This window comes from Lissotriton vulgaris, chromosome 7 (genome assembly GCF_964263255.1).
Source record: "Lissotriton vulgaris chromosome 7, aLisVul1.2, whole genome shotgun sequence".
NCBI classification, from domain to species: Eukaryota; Metazoa; Chordata; class Amphibia; order Caudata; family Salamandridae; genus Lissotriton; species Lissotriton vulgaris.
Window position 1 is genome coordinate 1,643,757,640 of NC_141695.1, and position 13,198 is coordinate 1,643,770,837.

At 39.7% G+C, this 13,198-nt stretch overlaps 1 protein-coding gene across 4 annotated transcripts in view; it reads left to right on the forward strand.

The window, feature by feature from the left end:
• Positions 1–13,198, forward strand: part of STAU1 (staufen double-stranded RNA binding protein 1) — a 576,538-nt gene that overhangs the window by 11,239 nt on the left and 552,101 nt on the right. For all 4 annotated transcript variants that reach the window (XM_086932622.1, XM_086932620.1, XM_086932621.1 and 1 more), the window contains exon 2: positions 10,773–11,046. In XM_086932622.1, coding sequence (XP_086788748.1) covers positions 10,854–11,046 — 193 coding nt within the window. In that variant the 5' untranslated portion in view covers positions 10,773–10,853. The remainder of the gene's footprint in view (positions 1–10,772; positions 11,047–13,198) is intronic.

A 13,198-nucleotide genomic window follows, 5' to 3' on the forward strand; every position in this document is an offset into this window, starting at 1 on the left:
GTTGCCATTATTTTTTGACATAGGGCGCAAGGGGACCTAGTCGTCAAAAGCCTCTCCCCTTCTGTATTAGACTGTGGTCAACCCCAGAGCTGATATCATATAGAAATGGCCTTGCAGATGTTATGTATATTGACAAGTCCTATACTATACCTCTGATTTGTCATTTGAAATCTTGGTTCCTGGGATTGGTAAACCTCTGGCACGATTATTTAACTATTAATAGGGGAACTCGGGGATATTGTAAAATCTGCCTATTGGGACTATGTGCAAGAGCTGTGCCAAAGATATACAAAACCTAATAGTCTGACGAACAGCTTGCTGGCCTACAAGCCAGCCCCTCTTCTTGAACCTTATATGGATGGCATTCTTCTACACCAATCTAGAACAATCTATATTAAAGTTGGACTGGGAACATTATAAATTAACATATTTGACCATAATTAGAAGCATAGTTCCTATGATCGAGGCACTTGTAAATCTTATATTGATGTAATAGAGAATCTAGAAGATGCAGTATTCTTTTGCAGGATGAATAAAAGGAGTAGAATGAAGTGACTTCGGCCCTTAAGCTTGATTTTTTTTGGCTTCAGATACCTCTGTATTGCCTCTAGAGTACTTCAATCAGATACTAGCCCACTCATCGTCTTTGACATGACTACATTTTTACATGTTTGTTTGCTCCGAAGTAAGCAGTTGTGGCTTTTACTTTGGCCTATGGAATCCCTGAGATCCTGCTCATGGCTTTTCCTACCCAATATTCTATAGAACTATCTGGAAATATCAGCACTAATCATATTTTGTGGTTCATGTGAATATAAGGTCCTCGTAGGAATAGTATAGATATGGCTGGGGCCCTGAGCTGGATTTGTGATATAACTGAATTTATTGTTAAGCGCCGACCCCTGCATGAATAAATTGGTTAATAATTGCAGATGAATTATTGAGTATATGTATTTTATATCATATATTTTATATCTTAAATTTATATTGTGCGTATTGGTTATTTGTTTTGTTTATCCCAGAAAGAAATAATTAATGATGATGATTAACTGCAGTTTAAGGCAACATCCTTAAGGTGCTACCATAGTAAAGTAAACTTAGTCACCTGTTAACTGGGGTACATAAGAAAAGTGTTAGTTCCAGGATATTCAAACAAATTCCTTCCATGTATCTTTTTTTCTACAACATTTTTAATGTGAAGTGGAGTAGAAGCCTGCCCTTATATGCTAAGTCCTCAGTTTGTGTCTAAAGCCTGATGGTTAATTATGTAAAAACAAAAAATGTTTTCATGAATGGCCATGGCCAAACAGTCAAAGATGACAAACGGATTGATCGAGCTTCATCTGGGTCTGCAATTATCCTATATAATTCTTGCTGGCCGACCCTGAAAAATGTACTCTCCGCGAACAGAAAAACCCCCAAGGCAGTGGACCCATCAGACCAGGGCATTTGTAAAACACAGTAGCTGTATGGTTTTAAGACGACATTTAAAGGTCGACCTTCCATTCCTGCCACCCCTGGGTTCAAGAGCCTTGGTCTCCTGAGTCAGCAGGAAGACCCTAGAGGTGTGGAGAGAAATTGTTCTTTCCTGGGAGCCTCCCGGGTGTCATCCCTTGGCCCTAGAAGGGCACACTGCTGCGACATGGATGGCAGCTGAGACTGCAGGCATTGTGCGATGCCACACAGCCTCGGGGTGAATTAAACTCATAGGCCCAGAGGGAGGAACGAGTCTGACATCCATATATCACTCAGACTCATCCCCTGGAGCCATGGCTTTGATTACTGATCGTCTAGTGGCACCGATCGGTGTTGGTGCAGATCTGGACATGAGGATTTAGGCCTTTGTTGTCCCAAGAGTGGAGAGATCTGAGGCCTGCTGCAGGAGCTAGCTATAGTGAAAATGTATGTACCAGGGATACCTTCATTCCGTGGGACTTGGTGAAAGGAGTGTACCCATGTTTAAACATTAATTTGCTGAAGGCCCACTTCCACTGTAACTTTTGAAACACCCGGGCCTCATGGAAAGCCCCAGACATACAAGAGAACAAGCCTGTGTAGCGGCAGGAAGGTTCCATCTGTGGGTCCTCTGCATAGAACTTCTTGGAATAAGTGACCGATTGAATAGTGGCACATGCTGATTCACACTGCTACGTTTTGGCTTTACTTCTATCCTTAGTTTGTTGACATCCTGGTGATAGGTGGGCTTTGCTGTTCTACCCATGCAGAAGAAATTGTACCTGGTGTGATTATCTGTCATTTGAGAGGCTGTGCTAATTCTGGCTTCGGTGCCTCAAATGCGCCCTAGCATCACAATCTTTGGCTCCTGTTGTTCATCACTGCTACGCTGACGCACCCTGGACAACAAGCAGAATAATGGGAAAGAGTCAAGCTCCATCAGATGACCCATCAAGGCAAAATTGATTGAAACAGACCACTGGAGTTGCGCTGCTGCACTTGCACATAGTGTGAAAGAAAATGCTGCTGAGACAGAAGCATTATTATTTAGCCCTGTGAGGATCCTTCAGGCCACTTGTGACACCAGAACTGCTCAAAAAACAAAATTGAAGGTGGGAATGAAGTTATCCCTCCTGCCTCGGGACCTAATAAACTTCGAGAACAGTATGACTGAAAATGAAGTGAGAATCTCAGTGATGGAGGACAAATTGCAGACCTTCTAAACCAAAGGTGCACTCTTGCAAGTACCCATAGAGCAACTGTAGAAAAGAGCAGATGATGCAGAGGGCAGATTCCGAATAAACTTGTTCCAATTCATAGGCATTCTAGAGGTGCTAAAAGGAACTGCAGCTAATTCAGAATTCTGCAGACAGGTTGCTTTGCAGGATTGCAAAGACCTCAATCATCTCTGGATAGCTACGGGACCTACATTGGCTCAGGGTGGAGAACCGTATTAAGTTCAAAGCCCTGAGCTATATTTTTAGGATAAAAGCGGGGACAACTCCCAAATATCTCCAAGCACTAGTACGCCCTCAAGTACCTTCCCGACATTTAAGGTCTGAAACCTCGGGCAACTTCTGTGTGCCCAGGGTTAAACTTTCAAGAATAGGAGGGAGATCTTTCTCCTACCTGTGCCCCTCTATCTGGAACACTCTTCCCACTTTCATCCGAAAAGATACTAACTACATGCATTTTCGAAAAAACCTCTAAACCTGGTTGTTTGATCAGTAAAGGACCTGCTTACTGCCTATAACCGTGCTGGCGCCGGGAAACCCTTTTTGGGTAGCTGAGCACCTTATAAATTCAGTAAATAAAATAAATAAACTTGACTGGAAAGCTTCATCACGCCATGGCTGACATCTTGAATACCGTCTATCAGCATGTTTATTCATTAAAAGGGTGCAACGCAAAACCCCTGCTCGGTGCACATCCGAGACTTGTGATTTGCTAGAATTTAAACATCTTGATTGCTATGCATTTCTCAGATCTGCACACCTTAACCCAGACCTTAACAGTGTATCATTAAAGATGATGATCTTCCTGGACTAAATCTAACAGCAGCGTAAGACCTTTACCACCGTCAAAAGCTGCGAGAAGTGGAGCTCACCTTTATACCCCTTTACCCCTCAAAGTTGAAAATGTTGCACCAAGATAAATCCTACTTTTTCTTTTAACCTTTGGAGGATGACTTGGATTAGGTTAAATTAAAGAAAAGATAGAAGCAAGGACTGGATGGGATATACTTAACACCCGCCCCCCACAATCCCACATATATTGGATAAATAAGACTTATAACTATGGCGGGACAATCTTGTAGATACTACTGAAATTAACTGGGATGACAAAACGTTCTCAGCAGTTTTCCTTTCACCTTAATTTAGAAACCTTTGAAATAGACAGGTCTGTTAATATGGTGACTAATTTATTTTAAGAACTTTAGCTTGCAGCTTAGTTGGGAAAGCGGGTTTTCCTTGGTTAGCTCATTTGACAGCTGCACGGAGATTCCTTAAGTAAGTACAATCAAGTTACTTTAGTGCATTTACACTACTTGCCCTGTCTCCGTCTACAACTTCAGGAACACAGTCTAATTTATTGGCACGCCAACGGTCTCAACAAGCAAATAAAAATATGTGCTGTACTCTAACGCTCCAAAAAAGACTAGCCAAAAGTATTGCTCCTACAGGATACACACCTGCTAGGCACTAAATATGTTTTTTGGGCCTCTGTGTGTACTCGCAAGTTTACAAAACTAAGAAAGACTCCCTCATGACCTCTCTTTCTTTAACATAATGAAATAAATCTGTGACAGGGTTACTAACACAAATCAGAAGACAATCAAAATCACAACGGTTAAAAATTGATTATAAATGTATTCATTTTTTTATATCGAATATTTTTATCATTAATTTTTTTAAATAACTGTTTTCTATACCAGTGAATGGGTAATATGAGCCAACCACATATGAAAACAATCAATACACATCAATTATTCTATCATGTTTTACAAGAAAATTTCATGAAAATGTCTTCTTACACATCAATTGATTTTTCGCTAACCGCACTATCATATGGATGAAGGAAACCCGTTTATTCTTTGATTAAGATAACCCTGGATAATAGCCACAAATAATAAGAAATGGAAACTATCACGAAGGGATCCTTTCAAAAGTGAAAAAGATTTTCCTCTTTGGGGTTTATTCAACAAAGTTCCTTGAGGATATACTCGTGTTCAAGTCTACGGGATTGGTTTGCATATCTTCCGCAAAGGGAACTGTCTGCTGTTTGTTTGGTGAGATATTTTACTTTTTTTGTACGCTGGCAATTTAGAAACTTCCAAGATAGAAGAAAAATTTCCTCTTATAACCCCTTTTGCTAATGCTGGTTGCTGTGCCCCTAATTGTCTTGTTTGGGATTTGTGAAGGTATTGACGAAGGTGGCTTGTCCACCGAAACGCGCATCGACAACATGTGCGCATTTCTCATGATAGGTTCATGGTGAACAGAACATACAACTGTCTAGGGCTTTTGATGCATGTGTATGGTTGTTAGCTAGAATGTTTGGTTGAGTGAGTGTATATTTATTTGTTTTGTGTTTTATTATGGGTGTAGCGAAAAATCAATTGATGTGTAAGAAGACAACATAGTCTTCATGACATTTTCTTGTAAAACATGATAAAATAATTGATATGTATTGATTGCTTTCATATGTGGTTGGCTCATATTGCCCATTTACTGGTTTAGAAAAAAGTTATTACAAATGAATGATAAAAATATTTGGTATAAAAAATTAATACATTTATAATCAATTTTTAACTGTTGTGATTTTGATAGTCTTCTGATTTGTGTTAGTAACCCTATCACAGATTTATTTCATTATGTTCAAGAAAGAGGTTATGAGGGAGTCTTTCTCAGTTTTAATTGCTTTTTCCCCCTCACTCCCTGACCTATAATTATTGTTTTTTTAAGAGGGTTCCCCTTTTCTTTATTGATACTCACAAGCTTACTACTCTGTATTCATGAGAGGTTCCTGCGTGGTAGCCATTAACCTACTCCAATCTTTCCCACTAATGGTCAGTACAGTGCACAATGACAGATTAGGGAGGTATGTTTTCATTTTGGCCTTCTCGAAATATGGGAGTGGATGTTGGTAAGCGTATCCGTCCCACTACTGCACACACATTCTTCCCAGGTGCTTGCACCCTACTCACCCTTAGAAAATTGTCTGACATGTCCTTACAATGGGCCCCGGGGAATCTTGTACTTGGATGCTTGTTGGTTGCTAGACGTTGAATTTGCCAACTTCCTTTGTGTGGAAATTGCAGCCTTTTTTTAAGCTAAACAAAAATTTGGTCTTCTCAATAATTGAGGACTGGGAGGCTCATGAGATGACAAGTGACGTCCTTCCTAATAGAGGAAACATACAACTGTGAAAGATAGATTGCCTCTTTAGAAGGAATCCTTTATACTGTAGAAAAGAAATTAACAGCCACATCCAATGTCAAAACCATTCTACATTTGAAGTAGTCAAGCAGTCCATTAGACAATTAATGTAGGATGTGGGTAAACTAGCCTGGACAACCTTGCACTGTAGGATTTATGATGCAGAGGGAAAATCTGACAAGCTCCTCTACTGGCTTGCCAATAAACAAATAGAAACTTGGATAATCTGTGAGGTCCAGGCTCCATAGAGAGATCTAATCATGGATTCCTTTAAAATCGCCAATACATTTGATATCTGTAACTTATATGAGCAACCATACAAGGCCTGAGACCCCTGACTGCCAGGATAGAAAATCCGATCGTAAAGGACCAAATGCTACAACGGCTAGCTGAAGATGACCGGTTTGCACTGGAAACCCTCCTTAACAACTCCATAGGCCGGATGCTGACTAGGGGCAATACCCCATTCTATTGAGTTTGGAACTCGCCAAAGTATGCTTCCCTCCATCCTTGGGCACTACACAAAGAGGCCCGTTAGATTGGCACCTCGCACCATGACCAGCACTGTGCCACAATTTCAGAAATATGGTAGCCTGGAAAGTCCCTTAAACATTGCTCCTCATACTTACCTATACAGCTCATTATATAGAAGCCGAAATACAGGATTAGATGATTGCCAACAGACTGTTTGGAGCATACAGCTTTCTGATACATAAAGATAAGAGTGGCTTCATGCCTGGGAGAAGCAGATGCCATTACCTGTAGGTTGGTTTTTCTGCAGCAGATGAACTTTGCGACATTTGCTCCTTGGTCCTAGAGGACTTAGACAAGTCTTTTGACTCGGTGACCTTTTTTCGTTGTAGATTCAAGGTAGAGTGAGCTTTGTTCTACTCTTCATGAGCTATATTAACATCATTTACTCATCTCCATGGGCTAGGGTAATGGTGAATGGATCACTGAATGAATGTGAGAACAGAATATCCCTGAACAATGACCATATACTTCTACACGTTCAAAAGCCTGAGAGTGCAGAATAATGCAAATGTTACCATTATATGGATATGCTTCATGGTGAACTGTGTAAAGTCACTATACACCCTGGTCACTGGTAGTTACGAAATGTCCCCAAATTCCTATAAACTGAAATGGGTGCAAGACCATTTTAAATACTTGGGTATACAGATCCCAGTGGACAAACAAAAAAGCTGCCACCTGAATATATATTTAATTTTCCAATGTATGATATGGAGTGCTGGAACGTGCTCCATAATTGGAAGGGGCACAATGTTCAAAATGATCTCGCTCCCACTCCTCCTATATGTACTGTAGAGTTGCCTTTACAACGTCCCCTGAACAAGCTCCGGAAGCTACAAGCTTCAGTTGAGAATGACCTTTGTTTAGGTTGAGAAAGTAAAAGGCACATTTTTAGGTTGACCATCCTGCATAGCCTTTAAAAATATGCTACAATTACCCTATGAGAGGTTGGCAGAGATAAGTCTGTAATACTGGGTATCACAAATTAACCTGATCAGTGATTGACCAAGGTTACTTCAGTATTAAACTAGAATTGGAGCTTTTAGGCTAACATGAACTGTTGAAATTCATTTTTGGTCCCACACACTTAATTGCACCGCCTACCGGCCTATTGGCAGTGGGCTGTGAAGTGTTACAGATGGGAGGTATCTCCATTAGAATACTCCCTACAGTAGCCCATATTTTATTTTTACTTACTGTTGTGCCATGCACTTCAGGTGCATAAACGTAATTTAACAACCGTAGTCAAATTCAACCCCCTGGAACTAAAACATCCACAGATCGGTGAAACTTATTTGGTCAGGTCTGCACCAGATGGAAGCAAGAGATGGGAACCCTAGAAGAGGCGAGTGAAGTGAGGCCAATATGCCATCACGAACCATGGCAATATCTACAATGTCCTGATGAGCTCAAATATTGCCAGAGATTTTATTATAGCCCCAAAAGTTTTTGGGAAATGTCTGAACCACTGCCATAACCCGTACTGTCTTTGATGTATAACAGAAATCTTTCCATAATTTGTGGGAATGATCAGCAATCGCAGATTATTGGACTAGACTTCATTGCATGCTAACACAGGTGATGAGCAGTACAATTATAATGGCTCCCAAAATGGTGCTACTGGGTATAATGGAGGAATGAATGATCACGTGTTGATTGCAATGGGTATGTTGGATGAGATATGAGAAATTGCATGGCACTGCAGATCTGACAATAGCCCCCCCAACACCCCACCCTCTAACAGGGACCCCTCCCAGAACTAATGGCTTAGATAAATATGGACTATTGTGCTAATGAAGAAGAATTTCTGTACAAGATCCCTGATTGCAAAAGAAGCATGAGAAGGTTAGAGGGCTATGGTGGGCTTACTTACCAGGCCTTCTTCCGAACTATAATTAGAAACTGATACGAATAAATATGTAATGTATCGAACATACCTGTATTCGTTAATTTTGGCATTGTACTAGAACAATGTTGCTGCAGCTATCTTTGCATTTATACAATTATTAAACAATAAAAAGTTATTAGAAATGTTTTCAATTTTATAAGACAAAGGAACATCTAAACTTTGTCACCTAAGCTGAAAATTGAAAGCTTGTTAAATTGTTTATTATAATAATTGTACAGTAGATGTAGAAATTGATGTTATGGATTTAGAAAAAGCTTGCAACACTCGTAAACCTGCTGCTATGTACTACCTGAAAATAGATATTCTGCATAATCCTTTATATCTCGAATAATGTAATTATTGCCTTAGTTGGTGTTTTTTTGTGTTACAGTTCTACTTGTGCTTTTAAACATTTTTTTTAATTACTTTTGCTTAACTTTAGAATAGATTACTGTTTCACTCTTGGCAAGGTGGTGTGATGTTTGTTTGACAAATTGAAGGCAATAAACAGGTACACATTCTGGTTCTGGATATTTAAATATTATCATTTGGATTGTTATTTGGATTCAGATCACTAGTAGGCACATTCTAATTGATTTACCTTTTCTTCTGTATTGTAATCAATGGTGTGTCTCTGTATAAAATAATCCAGATCCAGCTTGGTACTCTAATGGGGCACCATTATGATGCTTCTAGGTGAGATATGACAGTTGTGCTGAACTGATGTCTCATCTAAAAGATGATTTTCCTGCACCTAATGCAGAGTCCAGAGTTAGTTGATATGGTTCCCTGTATGGAGGAGTGTTTAGAATGAAGCACTGTCAATGACCGCTTAAAATCCTCTAGTCTGTATCAAACTTCGCTTTAGTGTTCCTGTCTGAGCATTAGCACAGTGTTTATCCCTTGCTATGGCCTTAGTGTAAATCTGTCCCATTCTATTGCCGTATCCTATTTTGGCTAGGAGAAACGTAGCCAATTGCATGTTTTGTATGTCAATCTATGTTCCTATCCTATTCTTGTGAAAGAGATACATGAAGAATAGCCTGGGAGCATGGATGTTACTACCATCATAACGAGTTTTAGCCACCAAGCAGGCTTCCAGATAGGATTTAAGAGTAGTTGCTGCCCCCCCCCCCCCCACATAGCTTGCCACCTTAGGGTTCCCTAAAGAGGATGCTTACCTAGTGGATATGGATTGGTGTTTAGTATCCCTGCATACATTATGCTCACTTGTAAACTGAAAGGGTCATTGCGGCATTCTTCCACATCTGTAGGCATAGGAAGTTGGTCATCATAGAGGAACTAGGCGTTGTGTGGTCTAGCCAAGTAGAATCCACAAGATATGTATTAAGCTAGAACAACTGGTTCTTCCGACAGGAAGTAAAAAGTGTTCTTGTCCATTGACAATTATGACCACACTTGCCCGCGATGCAGTAACACTGGCAGCTAAATCTTTATTTTTGTTTTGTTTCCTGAAAAATTGTTTGTTCCCAAAGCAATGCTTATTATCTTGTTTCTTTATAGTTTAGTATCTAAATGTCTACTTGCCCTATTTTACATTGTTTTATACCACTCTAAAAAAAATCTTGACTTTTGTCAAATTCAGTGGGTGAAATGAGGGCACATGGCAGAAGATATCTGTCCAACTGTTTCCTAGACAGAATTGATGTGCCTTTGAAAGGGGAGAGATTAGTGGGATATCAAAATACCCTGTAACACTTTCAAATAAATGCATTTGATGGAGGTGTGCCACTAATGGCAAAAACAATATATAAGTAGGGTTTTTCCAAAACATTTTGTATGTTATATTTTTTAGGTCGATTATCCTAATTAACTTTTTTTTTAAACATCTACAGATCTCAAAGTACATTGTATATTTAGGGAGATGGACTGTCTATATAATGAGCCCACGTATATGACCTACTTGGTTAGAAGATTTGACTACAAGCAGTTCAGATTCAATATTGCTACACATCGGTTAATAGGGCTTTTTGTCTAATGGATTGAAGGCAATTGTAAACAGAAAGGAGTAATCACTAGCACATTGAGTGGAGACGTTGCCCTAGCATTTTTGAAATAATGCTGCAAAATTGTCTGGATTATTTATGCACTGGGCTGGTAAAAATATAAGACCGAATGGGTGAATGAAAAATACGGCCTGTTTTAAAGGTCCTCTAATTAGCAGCCATGAACTAAAACTGTCAAACATTCTGATTTCCCATCTCTAGATTTTAGGCCATCTTGTTATTGTTCCCTTTTATTACTTTTTTCTATATTGTTTCCTGCATCCTTTCATCACAATCCCGCCATCCTATTTCTTCATTCTCCCAACATTCCACATAACTAACGAGGTTTTTAAATTTAGGGCAATAACGTATTTATGAACACAGTAATGCATGTGCCTTTAAATGTCTTCAATACCACCACAGCTGCTTTATTTTCTTTTTTTTTTCCAGGTATATTTGTAGACACCATAGCACTGAATATTCTGCACTGAAGACGGTGACCTGTTTCAGTTTGCTTTTGGCCAAGTGAGCATGTCGCAGGTTCAGAATCTGTCTACTAATATCTCCGGGAGCCAAATCTTGAATAAGAACCAACAGTCTTCTATATCCCAACCCTTGAGTATTCCTTCCACAAATAACTTGCTGCCCTCTGAAAATGCAGGTAGACCCATTCAGAATTCTGCTTTACCTTCTGCATCTGTTACATCTTCAAATTCAGCTGCAGGTAAGGGTAGATCAGATCAGACTTTCTCCATGTAACACACTTTTCTTTAGCAGGCTTACAGCATTAAAGACGTTGTTAAACTCTCTTGGCTTTGCATACATTTGCTGATGTTTATGCCTGTAAAATTACTTAACTTTAACGCGTGGAAAGCTTGTAAATGTGTTTCGTTCGAAATTGTCAATATTTTAGTGTTGCATTAGTGTTCTCTTACTTTTTATCCTTCTGTGAAAATGCAACTTTTTGTGTCAAGAGTCCAGAAGAAGCCAAATGGGACGGTGTGCCAAAACGTAAATGGAAGTTACATTGTTAAGTTAGTGATTGTGCCATGACCAATTATTTGTCATTTGGAGCATTAAGTTTGCTGTGCAATGAATTTTCACTATTATTTACCTACTCCAACACAATGAATGTGTAACGTCTGATGTATGAAACTACTGGAATGCAAGAGGCATACCAGAGTCATGTGCTTAACGTCTTTAATGTTTGTTTTGAAGTTGGGGTTCGCTTCAGTTTTTGACGGAATTAGGATTTTTCTTTTAAATTGTTGATTACCTGGTCAATACAAGGAATATGAACGTCCTGGGATGAACTGTAAAGTACAAAACTGAATAGTTTCAAGGGTTTAGAAATCGTATTCAGGTATTGTCTGGGGTAGAAGAAAACGATGTTGTGAGTAATGGGAAGACCAATTACTTGTATGCATATTCCTCTTTTGGGTACTTTGCCTATCTTCCGCATATGGGAAGTTGCATCCCTAAGAGGCTTGTATACAATGCACAGTAGTGGGTTATTTTCTTCTGTAGTAAGGCTTATAGGCCCATTGTCGACATTTGTTAAGTTAACATGAGCTTCATTGCCATGAGTCTGCTTTTGCGCACAACACTGCATGCATATATTTCGCAAGACTCTGTTTGTGCTCCTTCCACATGAAAACTGTCTACCTTGCAAGTTCTTTGATATGTTCTGAGTTTAAGTCTGCACACGATGTTCAAGGTTAAACAACAATGCCCCTTGTTCTGTTCTGATCTGTCCCACGTAATTAGACATAACATGCTACACAAAGCTGCACTTCTGGAAATCGTGTACTTTTATTATTGTACCTGCAACCTGTTTTTGACACACTTGCAGACACCTTTCCGGCAAGAAGAGCTGTGCTTGTCCTGCGATGTGAATATTACATCTAGGCCTTGAGTTATGGGGTCTGCTGCTGACAAAGCCCAGAGGTCTTCCTTTTTATAACAAACTATATCTTGTCACGGGGAGGGTGGTCCGGTCGTATAGTCCTTTTCCACTGTTTTATAACAAGTTATCCCTGTTTGTTTTCTATGGTATTGTAACAATGCTGACTATATTGTGCAAATGCATTTTGCTTCTAGTATTGGCTCGTGTACTGCACCATAGAGCACGTTACTTGAAATAAACCTTTTAAACTGTACATAGTCTCTGATTACTATCATTGTGGACAGGTATGAGTGTGTAAGCAAGAGTGTCTGGCTCCCGCGATTCCAAAGATAGTGTGCGTGTTCTGGGTTGTCTAATCATTGGTAGCTCCGCTGTAGACTGAGAACGAATGAGACCCTATAGCTAGTCAGTTTGGGAGTTTGGGTACGGATATGGTAGGTCAGTACACCACCTATTCACCTAGGTCTTTTTTTCCTGTGCATAATTCTGTTGTAGGGATTCTGCACATATACAGAATTATGCACAGGAAAACAGGACCTCGGTGAATAGGTGGTGTACCGACCTACCATATCCGTACCCAAACTTCCAAACTGACTAGCTATAGTGACTCATTTGTTCTCAGTCTACAACGGAGCTACCAATGATTAGACAACCCAGAACACTCACTCTATCTTGGGAATCGCGGGGGCCAGACACACTCACTTACACACTCATACCTGTCCACAATGCGAATAATCGGAGACGCTGTATAGATTAAAATGTTTATTTCAGCTAACATGCTCTATGGTGCAGCACATGAGCCAATACTAGCAGCAAAAGGCATAAGCACAATATAGTCGGCATTGTTACAATAGCATAGAATACAAACGGGAATTCCACATGTTATAAAACAGTGGAAAAGGACTATATGACCTGACCACCCTTCCGGTGACAAGAGATAGTTTATTATAAAAAGGAAGACCTCTGGGCT